General features: G+C 42.8%; 1 protein-coding gene and 1 non-coding gene across 4 annotated transcripts; one reads left to right on the top strand and one right to left on the bottom strand.

The window, feature by feature from the left end:
• Nucleotides 1-1,813: 1,813 nt before the first annotated feature.
• CDC6 (cell division cycle 6) lies at nucleotides 1,814-15,258 on the bottom strand. Of its 3 annotated transcripts, none has more exons than XM_077853119.1 (12): nucleotides 15,056-15,257; nucleotides 14,029-14,216; nucleotides 12,777-13,058; nucleotides 12,453-12,652; nucleotides 12,022-12,197; nucleotides 11,509-11,615; nucleotides 10,733-10,872; nucleotides 9,075-9,175; nucleotides 7,866-7,930; nucleotides 4,342-4,544; nucleotides 3,170-3,310; nucleotides 1,814-2,631 (listed from the first exon to the last, which is right to left on the bottom strand). In XM_077853119.1, the coding sequence occupies exons 2-12, from the start codon at nucleotides 14,201-14,203 to the stop codon at nucleotides 2,542-2,544; spliced, it is 1,680 nt and encodes a 559-aa protein (XP_077709245.1). In that variant the 5' UTR covers nucleotides 14,204-14,216; nucleotides 15,056-15,257; the 3' UTR covers nucleotides 1,814-2,541. The 3 variants fall into 3 exon arrangements, with proteins under 3 accessions (XP_077709245.1, XP_077709244.1, XP_077709246.1); XM_077853118.1 differs by having other exon boundaries at nucleotides 15,074-15,254; XM_077853120.1 differs by lacking the exon at nucleotides 1,814-2,631 and adding an exon at nucleotides 2,669-2,816 and having other exon boundaries at nucleotides 15,074-15,258.
• Nucleotides 6,958-7,065, top strand: LOC144287266 (U6 spliceosomal RNA). The gene has a single exon (XR_013355110.1). It is a non-coding gene; the product is annotated as a U6 spliceosomal RNA (small nuclear RNA).
• Nucleotides 15,259-16,911: the final 1,653 nt, after the last annotated feature.

The raw sequence follows: 16,911 nt of genomic DNA, 5'->3' as shown, positions 1-16,911 counted from the left end.
TCTTGCCAGTTATCTCACCACAGGCAAGTCTTTGCTGAGCCAGAAAGGTCAGTGGCAGCTCTGGGGTTGAAACTCACACCAATTTTATTGTGTCTATGTTCTTTCCATGGCAATACCCACTAACACTCTATGGAACTATATCTGCTTCTTTGAAGAAAAATAAATCGGGATGTAGACACACACCCCACCACCTTCAAGAGGAAGAATGTGGGTCAGCATCTTTGCCTCTACTCCATGTGAAACAGGGAACGATCCTGGCAGAAACTAGTAACCACAAGCCCAGCCCATCCCTCTAAAAATCCCACTACCTTCCCATAGCTCTCAGCTCCAGTGAGAAAAGCCAGCAAGAAAAGGACTTTCTTCCTCTTCTCAGTCTGCTCCCCGGCTGTCTGAATTACACTTAAGACTTCACTGACAAACATACATCAGCTTTTGCTCCCACAAGGGCAGCGGAAGCCAAGCAGGGACTCTAAGTCTGCTTCACGCATCATTGACAGAACCAACCCTGTTCCAATTGCTGAAGTCTTAAGAGCAGCAATGACCTAGAAATTGACAGTGGGGGGAGAACTGAAAGAAAGGAAACTAACAACCCAGTACAGAGAAAACCCTATTTCCAAATACCAGGGGAAAGGGAGAGAGAAGAGGTAGAGGGGAAAGAAATTTGGCCCCTTTGAATCTGCAAATACGATCTTGGCTCTGAGCCATGGAGGATACATAGCAGCCCCACTGCGAGTCAAGCCATGTTCCTGACTCAAGCCCTACAGTTAAGAGGAAGGCGCCAAGCCTCAAACACAACGAGGTGGGGAGGCCGCTCCTTTCTGGGCAGGATCCTACTGTGGACACAGAACAGACAGCAGCTGCCCACAGTGTGGAAACAAACTGTAAAGCAGTCACGTCTCTTAAGGCTGCAGCATCCAATAAAATGTAATTTAAATCAAGCCTCGCATCTGTTCTCAATCCCATTCAGGCTCTGCTTTCCATCAGCCTTCGGACAATCTTTGCAATTATGCTTGTTAACCCTTGTAGCCCCAGACGCTCTCGGGCTTCTAGGTATGAAACCATTTTCCACTCACAAGTGACCCTCAGAGGGAGTGAGTGCTCTAGGAAAGGTGAGAGGGCGAGAAGGACACTCAGACTAGTCTGCAGACCCTGCTCTGCCACACCCGCGGCTGGCTGGTGTTCATTTCAGAGGGCTGTGTGTCCTTCTTCTATCCCATACCATCTGCTGTAGCCCAGATCACATTGCAAGGATACAGTGGGCAGCATGAATGAAACAGTGGCCAACAGATCATTTGTACAATATCAAGTTCCTAAATTCAAGTCATGTCAGAAGCAAAAGAGCTGGGAGAAGCATAGACTTGGTCACGGGCTCTCAGACCATTCCTATCACACATGGCTGGCATTCCAGGCATCTGCTTGAGTTATGAAAGTATAGCCATCTCCTCAAAAGAGCAAACTTAGGTTTTCCCCCCCTCCCCTCTAAACTACCCCAGCCTCATGCCTGCACTTTTAAGGCAGCCAGTGTGTTATAATAGTGCCCTCTGGTGTCCCCCTCACAAGTTACCATCGAATGCCTTTGGAAATCAAACCCAGGAAAGGGAAGATTTGAGTGGCCATATGGATTAATTTATCTAATAAGACTGGAAAATTCTGAGGTTTAGATGAAAATCCAAACCCAAATAAAGGACTCTGGAAACAAGTGGCTTCATCTGAGGGCAGCTAAGACTATGCAACAGTTTGGGGAGAAATTTTTACATTGTCTGCTGAAAAGTCTGAGGTCTCTTGAAATGTGAATGCTTAAAAAGACAAAGAATGCAACTTGGAAATAAATATATTCACAGTCCATAGTTACATTCCTTTTACCACCCCCACAACCTTGGCAGTGTCCAAGAAACTCAATGAGTCTTTAAAACATCACAATGTGGATGTGCAACGTGAACACAGTATACTCCAAAAAGAAAAAAAGTCTTTGAGCAAAGTGTCCTCCAGATCTCCATGTAGACTTGCTTATTTTCCTGGAACATCCTTTTTCATTCCTTTTACTCTAGCCCCAAAGTTCTTTAAAATACACCAATGTTTGAAGAAACTAAGAGGTAAGTACAGGCAACATTCCACAGCATAAATCCTGACTATATACTGTAACACAAGCATATTGATTAGAGACATACAGGAGGGGGAGGTAGTGAATATAATTAAAAAGAATCTACTTGGTAATTTTTAATGCATTAAAATAAGGCCCAAAATCATTGTTCTGTGCTAATATTCATGAATCAATAGATTAAAATTATCAGTTTCACATTTAAAAAGCTAGTATTTCGGGGCACCTGGCAGGCTCAGTCAGAAGAGCATGCCACTTTCGTTAGAGCCCCATGTTGGGTGTACAGATTACTTAAAATGAAATAAAATCTTAAAAAAAAAAAAAAGTCATATTTGTTTTCAGACCTGCAGACTTGAATGCATAAAGTACTAAAATGAAGACTCCAGAGCTCTTTAAATGCCAGCTGGATACTTTCAGGTAGCATATTAGTATAAAAAAAGAATTTAAGGCAATCCAGTAGCTAAGATATTTCCAATTAAAGCTTTGTCTTTTAGGGCATGCTCTACTTCCTTCTCTTCAATCTTCAAAGACACCTGGAGGAAGAGAAAAGGACTTTTCATGGTGGAGAACTCACAAAAGCCAAGTTTTTATTACATAAACTTCTATCACGTTGAACTTTTGTCCCAAGAGGCAGGCAAGTTAAACACTGCTTTGTCAATGGTCTGCAGAAAATACCTCATTCATACCAAGTCCCATCCTCCCAGATCTTCAACGCTACCTACCAAAAAAAAAAAAAAAAAAAAAGTTTACCTAACTGTGGTCATATTTAAATCTTTACTTTAGCAAAAAAAGATAAGCTCCAAAACAGGACAATTAAAAGCATTATCACAAAGAAGCGGTTAGGGGCAGCCCAGGTGGCTCAGCAGTTTAGTGCCTGCCGTCGGCCGGGGTGGTGATCCTGGAGACCCAGAATCGAGTCCCATGTCCCATGAAGACTCCCTGCATGGGGCCTGCTTCTCCTGCTTGTGTCTCTGCCTTTTTCTCTGCATCTCTCTGTGTCTCTCATGGATAAATAAATAAAATCTTAAAAAAAAAAAAAAAAAAAAAAGGAGAAGAAGCAGTTAGTTGTACCTTTGTGAAGCGGGTTTCCTTGTTTTTCTTTAATCCTAAAATGCCCCTGGCCTCCAAGAGTCCTGAAAGTGACAAACACTCGGACTGGTCCACAGCTGCCACCTGCTGTTTGCGACAGACGTTACTATAGGCTTCGTATAACTGGAAGGAAGAAGGGAGAACAAACATTGTTGAAAAGTTCTACCTCTTGTAACCTTATAATTTTGTTTAAAAGTGTGAATTTGCGGGCAGCCCTGGTGGCGCAGTGGTTTAGCGCTGCCTGCAGCCCGGGGCATGATCCTGGAGACCCTGGATGGAGTCCCATGTCGGGCTCTCTGCATGGAGCCTGCTTCTCCCTCGGCCTGTGTCTCTGCCTTTCTCTCTCTCTGTGTCTCTATGAATAAATAAATAAAATCTTAAAAAAAAAAAAAGGTGTGAATTTGCATTTATAAGTTATCCAAAAACCCCAATTTTCCCTCTTTTTAAAAATTTTTAAAAGATTTTACTTATTTATTCATGAGAGACTGAGAGAGAGAGAGAAAGAGAGAGAGAGGCAGAGAGACAGGTAGAGGGAGAAGCAGGCTCCTTGTAGTGAGCCCAATGTGGGACTTGATCCCCAGATCAGGATCACACCCTGACCTGAAGGCAGACGCTCAACCGCTGAGCCACCCAAGCATCCCCTTCTTTTCAATAAAATCCTTGAACAGGGGGTGCCTGAGTGGCTCAGTGGTTGAACATCTTCCTTGGGCTCAGGATGTGATCCTGGGGTCCTGGGACCATGTCCCACATTGGGCTCCCTACAGGGAGCTTGCTTCTCCCTCTACCAATGTCTCTGCCTCTCTCTCTATGTCTCTCATCGATAAATAAATAAAATCTTAAAAAAAAAAAAAAGATCCTTGAACAGGCTTTTTGTAGATATTGCCAAAACCTCTACTGGAAAGCAGGAGCAGGAGCTGTATATACTTTATAGGGAGAGGGAGAAATGAAGGGGAGGAGATGAATGGAAAATTCTTAACCACAACCCAAGGGAAATAAAGTCAGTTGCCTTTTATATGGGACCAGTATTTGTTCTTACTGTTAAAAACCCATTCTTAATTCCTATCAGCTAAAGCATAATAGGCCATTTGGACAATATTTGCTCTGCAAAGCATTCTCATCCACTCCAGTTCCATCTGCTGAGATTCTCCACTCACCTTCCCCAGAGTGACCTCTTTGATTTTCAGCTGCCGGATCAAGAGGAGCAAAGAGCAGACCAAGATCTTCTGCTGAAGAGGGAAGGAATCTTGTGCTCCTTCTTTGCTCAAAGTCATTCTGTTACCATCAACTTCTGAGATGACTTGGGAAATGTGAATAAGACCAACCCGCTTGGGAACCAGTGACTCAGAGGGTGATGTGCCTAAAAAGTAAATAAATCAAGCTTCATTAGATTTTTAAAATATCATACATATTGAGACAGATGATACTAAATTTTAGTTGGAGGAAATTCAAGTGCTGTCATGAGGTAGCAAAGCAAAGGTTCCAATTCTATAACTCTAAGTCAAAGGATGAAAGTGCTATCTTCAGAAAGATGATGGCTTGGAAAACAGGGTTATCCTTTTTCTGCACAGAATGATGGGCTGTTTTGTCCTATAGAATGCCATTTAATGTCAGAGAGACAAAATCCACCTCATGAAAGAATAAGGACTAGACAGAGAACTACTGTATTCTGCCTCAGAAATTCTCAGTATCTTGAAGATGAAAAAGAAGAGAACCTTGAAGTAAAGAGGATTGTGCCTAGTAATTAAGAAAGGTAAAAAAGTTGTAAGAATTACCTAATACTTTCAAATGAGTGGCTAAATGTGGACAATAAAGTGAATCCTACATAAGTCCTCTAGATAGCTTCCCCAAATGACCTTTGAGGTTTGGTTCACTTGCCTAAGACGATCTACAATAGAGCAACACTTGAGAAAATGTCATTGGATATCTTAGCAGATAGCACCATCTGAGAGGCCGGAGGTTGGGGAGCTGCCAACAAGATGCCTAGTACTATGGCCTCATTGTTTGGAGATGCATGAATTGCAAGACAGAGGAGGGATTTGCTGTAACAACCTTTGCCTAAATTACTTCCTCAGACCATGTGCAGTTGCCCCAAAGAAATTTACTTCTATTTCATTACCATAACCAGGATGCTAACGGTAGTGGAAAAACTAGAGATCACTGATTAAGTAGCAGAATCTTAAAAGCTGAAAGGAATTTAGAGGTCTCTTCTTGCTCCCTACCCCAACAATTTCAACTAGTGGCCATCTATCCAGTTTTTGTTTGAATATTTTTTTAAGATTTTATTAATTTATTCATGAGAGACAGAAAGAGAGAGAGAGAGGCAGAGAGAAGTAGGCTCCATGCAGGGAGCCTGACGTGGGACTCCCTGGGTCTCCAGGATCAGGCCCTGGGCTGAAGGTGGTGCTAGACCACTGAGACACCAGGCTGCCCTGTTTGAATACTTTCAAAGCTAGGGAACCCACCTACACGTCAAAGAAGCCCAGTAAGCACTTTTTATTAGAAAGTGCCAGTCTTGGGGTGCCTGAGTGGCTCATTTGGTTAAGCATAGACTCTTGATTTTGGCTCAGGTCATGATCTCAGGATCATGAGATTGAGCCCCCCCCCCAGCATGGAGCCTGCTTAAAATTCTCTCTCCCTCTGCCCCTCCCCACTTGTAGGCTCCCACTCAAGAAAGAAAGAAAGAAAGAAAAGAAAGAAAGAAAGAAAGAAAGAAAGAAAGAAAGAAAGAAAGAAAGAAGAAGAAAGAAGAAAGAAAGAAAGAAAGAAAGAAAGAAAGAAAGAAAGAAAGAAAGAAAGAAAGAAAGAAAGAAAGAAAGAAAAAAAAAAAAAAAGAGCCTTTTTATATTTAGTTGAAGTAAGCCTCCGTATAGCTTTCTAGAACCATCAAAAGCTAATCACACATACCAGAGGTCAAAGACAGGTATTAGGTTAGTCTAATAATTTATGCCAGAAACTTACAACCTCCTTTAGCTACGTGTGTGCCAGTGGTGCTCACAAGGGTACTGACAAGCCTAAATGTCATTGGTAGGGGACAAAGGAATAATTTGAAAAGTTAAAGAGAAAGCAGTATCTCATCTATATCTGTATCACCTGCCATCAGCCTAAGCACTGAAATATTTTTATTAATTATTTTTCAACAAATTGATGAGAAAGAAAAGAAGAAAGAAAAGGAAATAAAAAAGAAAAGAATAGAAAGAAGGAAAGATGTTTTCTGTGGAACTATAATGTTAGAAACAATTTTTGATAACTCTCAACCAGTGCAGGAGTGAAAGAGGAAAGAAACAATCAAATCAGACTGTCCTGTTTCTAAAGATTAACACTGAATATTAAATACCAACAAGATATGTAGTTCATGGCCATTTTACTTCTGCCATGACTAAAAGAACATGCTAACAGAAAGGAAAATTAATTTCATTTTATTTTTTTTAAAAGAATTTATTTATTTATTCATGACAGACAGAGAGAGAGAGAGACAGAGACACAGGCAGAGGCAGAAGCAGGCTCCATGCAGGGAGCCCGACGTGGGACTGGATCCCAGGTCTCCAGGATCACGCCCCGGGCCAAAGCCATCGCCAAACCACTGGGTCACCTGGGCTGCCCAGGAAAATTAATTTTATCATTTTTATAACTGCCCACTGTAGCAATATCATCTTTGTACCTCCACCTTCCTAGACTTGTCTAAAGGCTTGAGATATCACATGTTGAACTGGATTCTTTCACTGTCTGACTGACTTACTTTCCTCTCACCTATATCAAGACCTAAAGTGAGTGTGCTAGCTTCGGCAGCACATATACTAAAAATTGGAATGATACAGAGAAGATTAGCATGGCCTCTGTGCAAGGATGACATGCAAATGCGTGAAGCATTCCATATTTTTTTAAATTTTATTTATTTATTCATGAGAGACACACAGAGAGAGGCACAGACACAGGCAGAGGGAGAAGCAGGCTCCATTCCATGCAAGGAGCCTGACATGGGACTCGATCCCAGGTCTCCAGGACCACACCCGAGACTGAAGGTGGCGTTAAGCCACTGAGCCACCTGGGCTGCCCGCATTCCATATTTTTGGGTAACTGAGGAGGGCACTTGATGGCATGAGCATTGGGTGTTATATTATATGTTGGCAAATCAAACTTCAATAAAAACAAAACAAAACAAAAAGACCTAAAGTGAACGCCATACAAGAACCCAGAGGGAAACTGATCAAGCCTTACTGCCTACAATTTTCATTTCCAGAGCTCAGAAAGAAAACTTGGGACACCTGGGTGGCTCAGTGGTTGAGCAACTGCCTTGGGCCCAGGGCGTGATCCTGGGGTCCCGGGATCAAGTCCCACATCGGGCTCCCTGCATGGAGCCTGCTTCTCTCTGTCTGTTGTCTCTGCCTCTCTCTGTGTGTGTCTCTCATGAATAAATAAATAAAATATTAAAAAAAAAAAGAAAACTTATCATGACCTAACCATTTATGTAATATACTAGGGAACTCGTTTTCACCAATGCATGGACTATAGCACAGACAGGCCAGATTGAAGTAAAGTAGATGAAACTGACAAAAAAGACAGACAAATAGAAAAGGGTAAGTGTGGATTTAACTATGTTCATTTCATCTTTCTACCTCTTTTCTCAGAAAAGTTAAGCTTCCAATTATAAAGGAAGATGGGAAAGAGATAAACTACTTACATTCAGACAGCGGTTTGAGGACAGTCTGGCTTTTGACATCCGACTCTACAATTTCAATAGCTCTCCTATACAAAAAATTTCTGAAATTAATTTAGGCTGAGCCAAACCAAACACCACACCAAACCACCAAGCTCAAAAACAGACACATGTTTTATAATTTTAAAGACCCCAAACAAAACTTGGTTATGTCTCAGCTAAAGGGGACTTAGTTGCCTTGAAATAATTCATGGACTAGGGAATCCGAGAAACTTTCAACACTATATAGTTTCCTCTTATAGATGCCAAGTAGGTCATCATACATTAAGCCAATAATAACATTTTGAAAGAGGAAAAAATGTCATGGATAGGAGAGAGGATATGTGGGTGGGTGACTGCCTACAGAGAGCCAGTACCACCCATACACACTGGACCTAAAAAGGAGTCCTCAGTTCTATATACATATATGTGTAGGCTAAACCACACCAGCCTACATGACTATTGCTCATAGCTGCAGTCTTTACTCAAGTAGTTTGCTGACTAGGGGAAACTTTGAAATCCAGGATCATGCCATCTAGCAATAGGAAGAGCTTACTCTCCCACTGCTGTCTCCAAAGCACTGTGCCCACAGGAAGCCATAAGCCAGACCTGGATCTTTTGCATGGCAGGCAGTAGGGGGAGGTTAGACCAGCGGGCCTGCACAGCAAGTATCATTTTAATGGACCCAGTGTCCCTACTGGGAAGGAAGAAATTTCATCAGTCAGCACAGAGGCTTTCCCCAGCAGGAGAGGCAGAGGATGGGAAGGGAGAGAGGTCTGGAGTACAAGTGTGGGGGACCACCAACTGGAGGAAGGGGTGCTCACAAAAGCAAAGGAAGGGAAAAAAGTCTAAAGGCAAAGATGGTTCAGGTCCATAAATAAACCTGCTTGAGACCAGCTAATGGAAAAGTAAACTGGAGTCTTTTTTAATACAAATGTAATTAACCAATCTATAATCACCACAGGGAGTGCCAGCAACATCTCATTTGTTTCTCCCTCTGTAGGTAATGGACTGATAATGTTTCAGACATTAACACGGTGGAAATGCAGAGCTCCCCACTGAGAAACAAGTCCTCCTTTCTGAGTGTAAAAAGTGGCAGAATGCAGCCTCTTAAGCCACATTCACTTGAGTTACATGAGACAATTAACAGCATTTCTTTTTTTAATAAAAGCAGCCAACAGTGCCATAACTCACCTGCAAACATCTAGCGCTTTTCGAACGTCTCCTGAAAGAGCAGAGACTTTTCGGGCACAGAACTGAATGGCAGCATTATCCAGAACCTGAGCTCTAGATACCTTTGGACAAGACATAGAAGATGACAGCATAAACTATATATGAGACTCCCCTTCTCTGTAATTTAGGTCCCAGACATAAATATTTTCACATTAAGTCTAAACTTGACTGGCCATCCTTTAGGGTCCAAGAGAGAAAAATTTATGCATTTATACATTTTGTAGGCATGTGGTAGAAGCTCAGGAATGGGGGGGGGGAGCAACCAGAAATTAGCAAAATGAATAAAATAAAATCTATTTGGTCATTTTCAAAAGAAAGTTTTCTCAAAGGCCCCATTTTTACAGGCCATTATAAAACTATTGAGAGGTGCCTCGCTGGCAGTCGGAAGAGCATGCGAGTCTTGATCTTGGGGTAATGAGCTTGAGCCTCACATTGGGCGTAGAGATTACTAAAAAATGGGAGGCCTGTGTGGCTCAGCGGCTGAGCATCTGCCTTTGGCCCAGGGCGTGATCCCAGAGTTCTGGAATCGAGTCCCACATTGGGCTCCCTGTGGGGAGCCTGCTTCTTCCTCTGACTAAGCCTCTGCCTCTCTCTGTGTCTCTCATGAATAAAGAACATCTTTAAAAAAAGAGAGAGAGAGAGAGAGAGAGATTGCTAAAAGCAAATAAACTTAAAAAGTGTCCATACAAAAGCGGGGAGAGGGGAGGAGCAGGGGGAAGAGCAGAGGGAGAATCAGACTCTACACTGAGTGTGCAACCCAATACAGAGCCCAGCATGGGGCTTGAACTCACAACCCTGAGATCAAGATCTGAGCTGAGGGATGCCTGGGTGGCTCAGTGGTTGAGCATCTGTCTTTGGCTCACGTCTTCATCCTGGGGTCCCCGCACTGGGCTCACCACAGGGAGCCTGCTTCTCCCTCTGCCTATGTCTCTGCCTCTCTGTGTCTCTCATGAATAAATAAATAAAATCCTAAAAAAAAAAAAAAAAAAAAAAAAAAAAAAAAAAACAAAAAAAAAAAAAACAAACCCCAAGCTGAAATCAATAGTGGGATGCTTAACTGACTGAGCAACCAAGGCCTCTCTGATTTTTGTTCCAACAGTGAGGCATCCAATAAATGGAGCCTTGAGTGGAAATTCATATAAAAATGTTCTCAATATTGGGGGATCCCTGGGTGGTTCGGCGGTTTGGTGCCTGCCTTCAGCCCAGGGCGTGATCCTGGAGTCCCGGGATTGAGTCCCGCGTCCGACTCCCTGCATGGAGCCAGCTTCTCCCTCTGCCTGTATCTCTGCCTCTCTCTGTGTTTCTCATGAATGGATAAATAAAATCTTTGGGGGAAAAAAAAATGTTCTCACTATGGCCCACAGTAACTCCCTGCTGAGGAAAGCAATCTAAGCAAAAAATAAAAAATTTTAAGTAAGCTCCACACCCATTGTGGAGCCCAGTGTGGGGCTTGAACTCACACCCCTAAGACTGAGATCTGAGCTGAGATCAAGAGTCAGATCCTCAACTGACTGAGCCACCCAGGCGCCCCTCTAAGCAAAAATATTTTAGGACCGTTAGGTTTCCCCACCAGAGGTGATCCAAGGGACACATAATCTGGTACAATGGGGGGCACTTACCAGATCAAGCCGCTCCTGCAAGATAGTAGCTATCTGATTTTTGGTATAAGGTGGGAAGTTCAATAGCTGCGGCTTACATTTTTCTCTAGCTTGAAGCCTCGGCAGAATTCTGTCCGTGAGATCTAGAGTGTTAGCAATACCTAAGGAGGAGATAAATACTACCAATCATCACAGTCAAATCATCTCAAAGGAAAACTAAACCCTTTGAAAGCTGAACACAACTTCCAATTATAAGCCAGCATTCTGTCACTTATCACCCCACTCCCACCCCAATACTTATTAGGTAAGATAGACACAGTCATTTTAGAATGTTCTTTTCTTTTTTTTTTTTTTTTTTTTTTTGGTGGGAATGTTCTTTTCAAGTTAGGTTTAGAACTGTTCACTGATAAGCAGGACCAGATACTCCAAAAGTCAACTTTTTCTGAAATGAAGTGTTACTTCATTTCTATTCAAATTTAACAAAACTGATTTTAGGTTAAAACTACTATTATTTTATAGTAACTTTTTCTTGTTTTTAAAAAGATTTTATTTATTTATTCATGAGAGATACACAGAGAGCCTGATGTAGGACTCAATCCCAGGACTCCAGGATCCCAGGACTCCAGGATCACGCCCTGAGCCGAAGGCAGACCTCAACTGCTGTGTCACCCAGGTGTCCCAGTAACTTTTTCATCTTGATAAGAAAGCAGAAAGCTTAAGATGAAATAGGTGATAAGACGAAGAGATTAAAAAAAGAATTCTTTAGACCCATCCTGTAACAGCAACTGAGTACTAACCAATCAGCACCAATCGAGAATTGCTTAGCCAGGGCCATTCAAACAGTGTGTACAATACATCCTGCCCTTTGCTGTCCAGCTGATCCACCTCATCCAACACCAACACACTAGGTATAGAGAGAAACAATTAGCATCCATGTTCACCTTTCTAACTCTCCAATCTGTTAGATCTGGGCTGACTCCAGCTCATATTCCTACAACTGACACCAGTTTGAAGGTCATTATCTGTCCTTTCTCCAGTCCCTGTTACAATGATACCCCCACCATCGCACAAAAGTAATATACAGGTTTTTCAAACAATTAGTTTCAGAACATTTTTTTTTCCAATTTAAAATTAGGAGGTGTATTTTTCCTCTTTCTTTCCTTTTAAGCATATGTAACCACCTCTTGTACAGCAAATATAGGAAATGTTCTTTTCTTGTACAAACTGATAAATTCAAGAGACTAGATTGTGAGTCTGTGGGCAGCAGACTTCGCAGATTTTCACAGAACATGCAGCAGAGCAGTACTTACATCATGGGGCCCTTCTCTGCAGTCATATGGTTTTCCAGTTTCTTCATCATGTCCCTCCCAGCTGGCCTGGATACTTCTTCCTGACAAATCTCCTGAGCAATAGCTGGGAATACAGCCTGGGCATTCCTTAAGGACATGCAATTCAGCATGATAGTTTTAAAGTCTTTCAGTTCCTTCTAGAAAAATGCAAACATGAGAGATATTTAGCCCTCAGATAAAAGTTTTGATAGGACCTGAAAATGTCGTTGAGGAGTTAACATTATATAAAAGAATAATCTGCTCTCCTTTTGTTTGGAAAGATTTAGACAATAAAACTAAAAACATCTTATTTGAGGGAAGACTGAAATCCCCTAAGCACATCTACCTTTCTTAACCCTTAATAACCAAGTGTCATTTTAGCAAGACCATCATATTTCAGACTCTCCGTGTACCTCAAGGTCTTGCAGAATTCGGCTTAAGCAGGCAGTTTTTCCAGTTCCAGGAGCACCAGAAAGATAAAGACTTCCGGCTTTTTTCCCACAGATGTGCTCCCTCAGGAAATTCCTGATGACATTCATCTCCTTTTCCCTGGCAGGCAGCCGATCCGGGACAGCTGTATGGAGGACCAGCTTTGCTTGCTGGTAGCAAGTGCCTGTGTCAGACGTGAAAAGACAATTAGAGACAACAGAGGTGACTGAGAAGATCCACCGGGTTTTGTTTGGAGTCACCAGCCTTGTTGACCAGGCTGCGCTAAAAGTTGCCATGTAAGAACGAACCTTCTTGTTTGAACAGTCTCACACATGCAGGTTCTTTCTCCAGTGGACATCTCTGTTCAGGATTTGTTGTGACCTCTTGATCTTTTCGAACCGAGGAGTGGGTTTTGTTTTGGTGAGCTCTGGCTTGTTCTCTTTTGCTAGGAGACTTAATTGTCAGCTGATTGTCAAATACCAATCTGCGTCCCTTAGGTGAACCAGAGCAAGGGGGGCCATTCTCTTTCTTGCCTTGCTTTGGTGGAGAACAGGGTGGTAAATGAGGAGTGTTGCACAGATTGTCATCACCTGAAATATAGTAAAATCAAAATATGATCATCCATAGTAGTGGATACTAAAAGGACTTGCAAAGATCTCTGCTTTTCCCAGAAAGAGGCAAATTTCTATAGTCAAAACCACCAAAACAGAACCTCTCAGCTAGAAGCACATATTGGCCACCAGATGGCACTACTGAACGTAACAACCATTTGGTAGAAAGCAAAGGGGTTTAGTGGAATGAAAATTGTTCTAAAACAAGGTTTCCCATCTTGGCACCATTGAGATTGTGGACCAAATAATTCTTACGGAGGGCTGTCCTGTGCATTGTAAAATGTTTAGCAGATCCCTGGCCTTTATCCACTATACCAGTAGCACTCCCTCAGTTGTGACATCCAAAAATGTCTCCAGATACTGCCACATCACCCTTTATTTTGTTTAAAAACAAATGATCTGGGGATCCCTGGGTGGCTCAGCGGTTTAGCGCCTGCCTTTGGCCCGGGGTGTGATCCTGGAGTCCCGGGATCGAGTCCCACATCATGCTCCCTGCATAGAGCCTGCTTCTGCTTCTGAAAGTGTCTCTCATGAATAAATAAATAAAATCTTAAACAAACAAACAAACAAAAAACAAATGATCTGAAACAAAAAAGGACTACCAACCAGTGTTCTAAAACAAGAAAAATAAAATAAAAAAAAAATAAAACAAGAATATCACTGCTTCTATTAATTTCACCACCAATGAGATGAGAGCTTCAGAATAGCTAACTGCCAAGTCATTTAAAACAATGACAGAACTAAGTTCAAAATTAAGGAATTGAAGATCAGAACTGTGAAACAGTGGCTTCACTCTGAAGTTCAGTAAATGAACTCGACATCCATTCTGAAAATAACCAAAGTGCACAATGTGGTCTTAACTGAACTTTGGAAGCTGCTTCAAAGAATGAGGCATCAGAGGTCAACAACTACAGGTCGAAATGTTGTACTTAAATGATGGATAGCTTACCCAAACGTTTTCTGGGGCTGAGAGGCAAAATTTTTACACAAGAACGGCGTGTGGCCTGGACATTGGTCAGTTCTAGTTTGGTGTCATCAGAGTTTTTAGCTTTGTTCAATGTCTGAGACTGCTTCTTTTTTGGAAATCTGATGGTAGCCTGTGACTGGGATCGGGTTTGAGGCATGATGGCAACACAGCTGGGTACAAAAAAAGATAATGGGACAGCCAGTCAATATGTAAAAGTCAAGGAAAATAGCTAACATGGAATTTATATCGATGAGCAACATTCCAATAAATTATAACAAGATTTTAGCATTTAGTTCTGCTTCACAGCCAAATCTGAGCAATAATAACACTTGCTGTCTACCTACTAGGTGTAACACCTACTAGGTGTTGTTATAAGCATTTTAGTTTTATTCTTTTTTTAAAAAAGGAATCTCTACACCCAATGTGGGGCTGGAACTGGGGACCCTGAGATCCTGAGTCCCATGCTCTACCGACTGAGCCAGCCCAGGGCCCCTTAGGCACTCACTAAGCACTCTTATTATCCTTATTTTACAGATGAGAAAACTCAGAGGCACAGAGGCCCAAAGCCATAGCAAACCAGGCATTCTGGCTCCAGAGCCCAAGTTCTTCACCACTTGAGTGATGCAATAAGAAGTTGATCTTAACAGATATGTGCAGTACTTTGAATTCCCTCCCTCACGGGGTGTGGCGTTATCACCAGCTTAGTCCAGCACCCTGCCACATTTGCAGTCCTCCCTCCGCCCGGCACTCGGTCCCCACTCCACACCCTAGCAATCCCACCCTGGGACGTCTCCCTCCTACAACAGTCAGCCCCTTTACTCCACGCACGACTGCCAGCCGACTCCCTTCCCTCACCCGACATCAGATCTCCAACCTCCCGCGACCTGAGCTCTTTTCCCCTCATTTCACCTCGGGCCTCAAGGAAGGCAGCGGCCCTCGCCATAGCCCCTCTCCCAATTCCGCTGCCTCCCAGACCCTAGGCCTCCCCGAGGAATCCTCTCCTCTCCACCTGACAAGGCTGAGTCACCTCAGTGCCGGCTCTTCCTCACGTCTCTCGCACACGGTTTCAAGGATTCTTCAGGTCAAGCTTCCGAATGAACTACACACCAGCAGCAGAAATGGCCCAGTCGCGCTCGCGCCAAATCTGCAGAGACGCAGCTTTGCCGCCTCCCGCCAAAGGCCGGCCAGGCTTCTGATTGGTTGTCGCTAGAGCGCCGCGCGCCTTGGCCAACGCCCCCTCCTTCGCGTCCGGTCCAGCCGGAAAGACCACAACCAATAAGAGAGCCCCAGGTCTCCGAGCTACCTTGAGGCCACGCCCACCGAGCTGGGAACGGGCGGGGCGGGGGGACTCTACATCCGGGGCTTCCGCGGGAAGACGCAAGGTTACGGAGGGAGAGATTCTGGGTAAAGGCGAACCAGAATCGCCGCAAGGAGTGGCGGGAGTCGTAGTCTAAGCTGCAGGCGACTCTGTTTCCACGCCCTTCTTTCCACGGTAGGTACGGAGATGTGGTTGCCCCTGGTCACTGTCAAACCAATCCATTTTCATTACCCTAATGGGATACATTTTCAGAGAGCTACCACTTAACACCTATGATTTGGGGGGCGGCTCTGGCTGTCAAGCAGGATACTAGGCGCTTATTTATCTCATGTTCAACCCTGCAAAACACAAATCGAACGTGTGGAGGGTTAATTAGAGGTCATAGCATCTTGGCAGTGAAAAGCCTGGGACCTAGATTTCCTGATACTCAAACCAATTTTTTTTTTTGTCAAGTTCTATATACATAAAGAAATGCACTACACTTCATCTCAGCATCCCCCTGATTTATGTTTCAAAAGTAAGAAATAGGACCAGGTCTTTGCTTTTGTTAAAAATAAAAATAATTTTCTGTGCACCTTCTCCTTAATTCCATTAATCCACACATTGTGGGTTGAGAGAATTATGGCCTTTTAATTTTAAAACCTTGTTTTATGGCTAAACACTAGGGTTTCAAGGCCAGAGAAGACCGCTATAGAAGAGGCAAGCTGAGCTTTTAATGAAAAATATAAATTAGAGCAGTAATTTACAGGCCAGCTTCCAAAGCTAATAACCTAGCTAAACCTCAGGTTACCTTGAAGGCCAAAACCCAATTCTAGATGATGCCAAGCATTTATCTTTCATCCTTCCGTTTCAAATGAAATAGAACAATGAAGCTGAGAAATAGGAAAACAATGCTATTACAATCGTCAGTTAATTGTAGTTAGCTCATACAGGAGATAAGAGCAAATCCTGAGTGTTCAAGTATGCCAGGGACTGAGCTCAAGTATTTTACCTATACAACCTTATTCTCACAAGCACTGCATTAAGTTGGTATTATTTTCATTTTGCAAAGGAGGAAACTGAAATGGGTTGAGTAAATTTGCCCAAGGTCACACAACCAGTAAATGGAAGAGCTGGCATTTGAACTCAGGAAGTCTGACAGGAGCTCAAACACTTGACCACTTAAACATAGGAAGAGGTATTAGACAGATGCAGGTCCTAAACAGGAAGCCTTCTGTGTACTTCTAAATTGGAAGAGATGTGAAAATATAAAATAAAATAATAAAATAAATAAAATAAAATAAAAATAAATTGGGAGATGGGGGCTCCTGGCTGGCTCAGTAGGAGAAACAGGCAACTCTTGATCTTGGCGTTATGAGTTTGAGCCTTACTGGGGTGTAAAGATCACTTAAAGCTTTAAAAATAACAGGAAGAGATGGTGAGGGAGCACATTTTGGGAAGACTCTCTAGGAGCTGAAAACTACAACATAGTTTAGCTGCCTTGAATGAGAAAAGTGTTACCATAGAACAGAGGCTTTTCAACCAGATGGTATGTCTGATCTCTTAAT

This window comes from Canis aureus, chromosome 16 (assembly GCF_053574225.1).
Source record: "Canis aureus isolate CA01 chromosome 16, VMU_Caureus_v.1.0, whole genome shotgun sequence".
Classification (NCBI taxonomy): Eukaryota; Metazoa; Chordata; class Mammalia; order Carnivora; family Canidae; genus Canis; species Canis aureus.
The sequence above is the reverse complement of the archived record's forward strand: the minus strand, read 5'-3'. Positions and strand labels throughout refer to the sequence as shown.

Excerpts from the sequence above, each read along its gene's own strand:
- CDC6 (XM_077853119.1), bottom strand. The coding sequence starts at position 14,203 with ATGCCTCAAACCCGATCCCAGTCACAGGCTACCATCAGATTTCCAAAA. Across the intron at positions 10,873-11,508 it reads TTCTCGATTGGTGCTGATTG|GTATTGCTAACACTCTAGAT; the intron begins GTTAGTACTCAG and ends TCTCCTCCTTAG. Across the intron at positions 4,545-7,865 it reads CCTCAAACCGCTGTCTGAAT|GCACATCACCCTCTGAGTCA; the intron begins GTAAGTAGTTTA and ends TTTACTTTTTAG.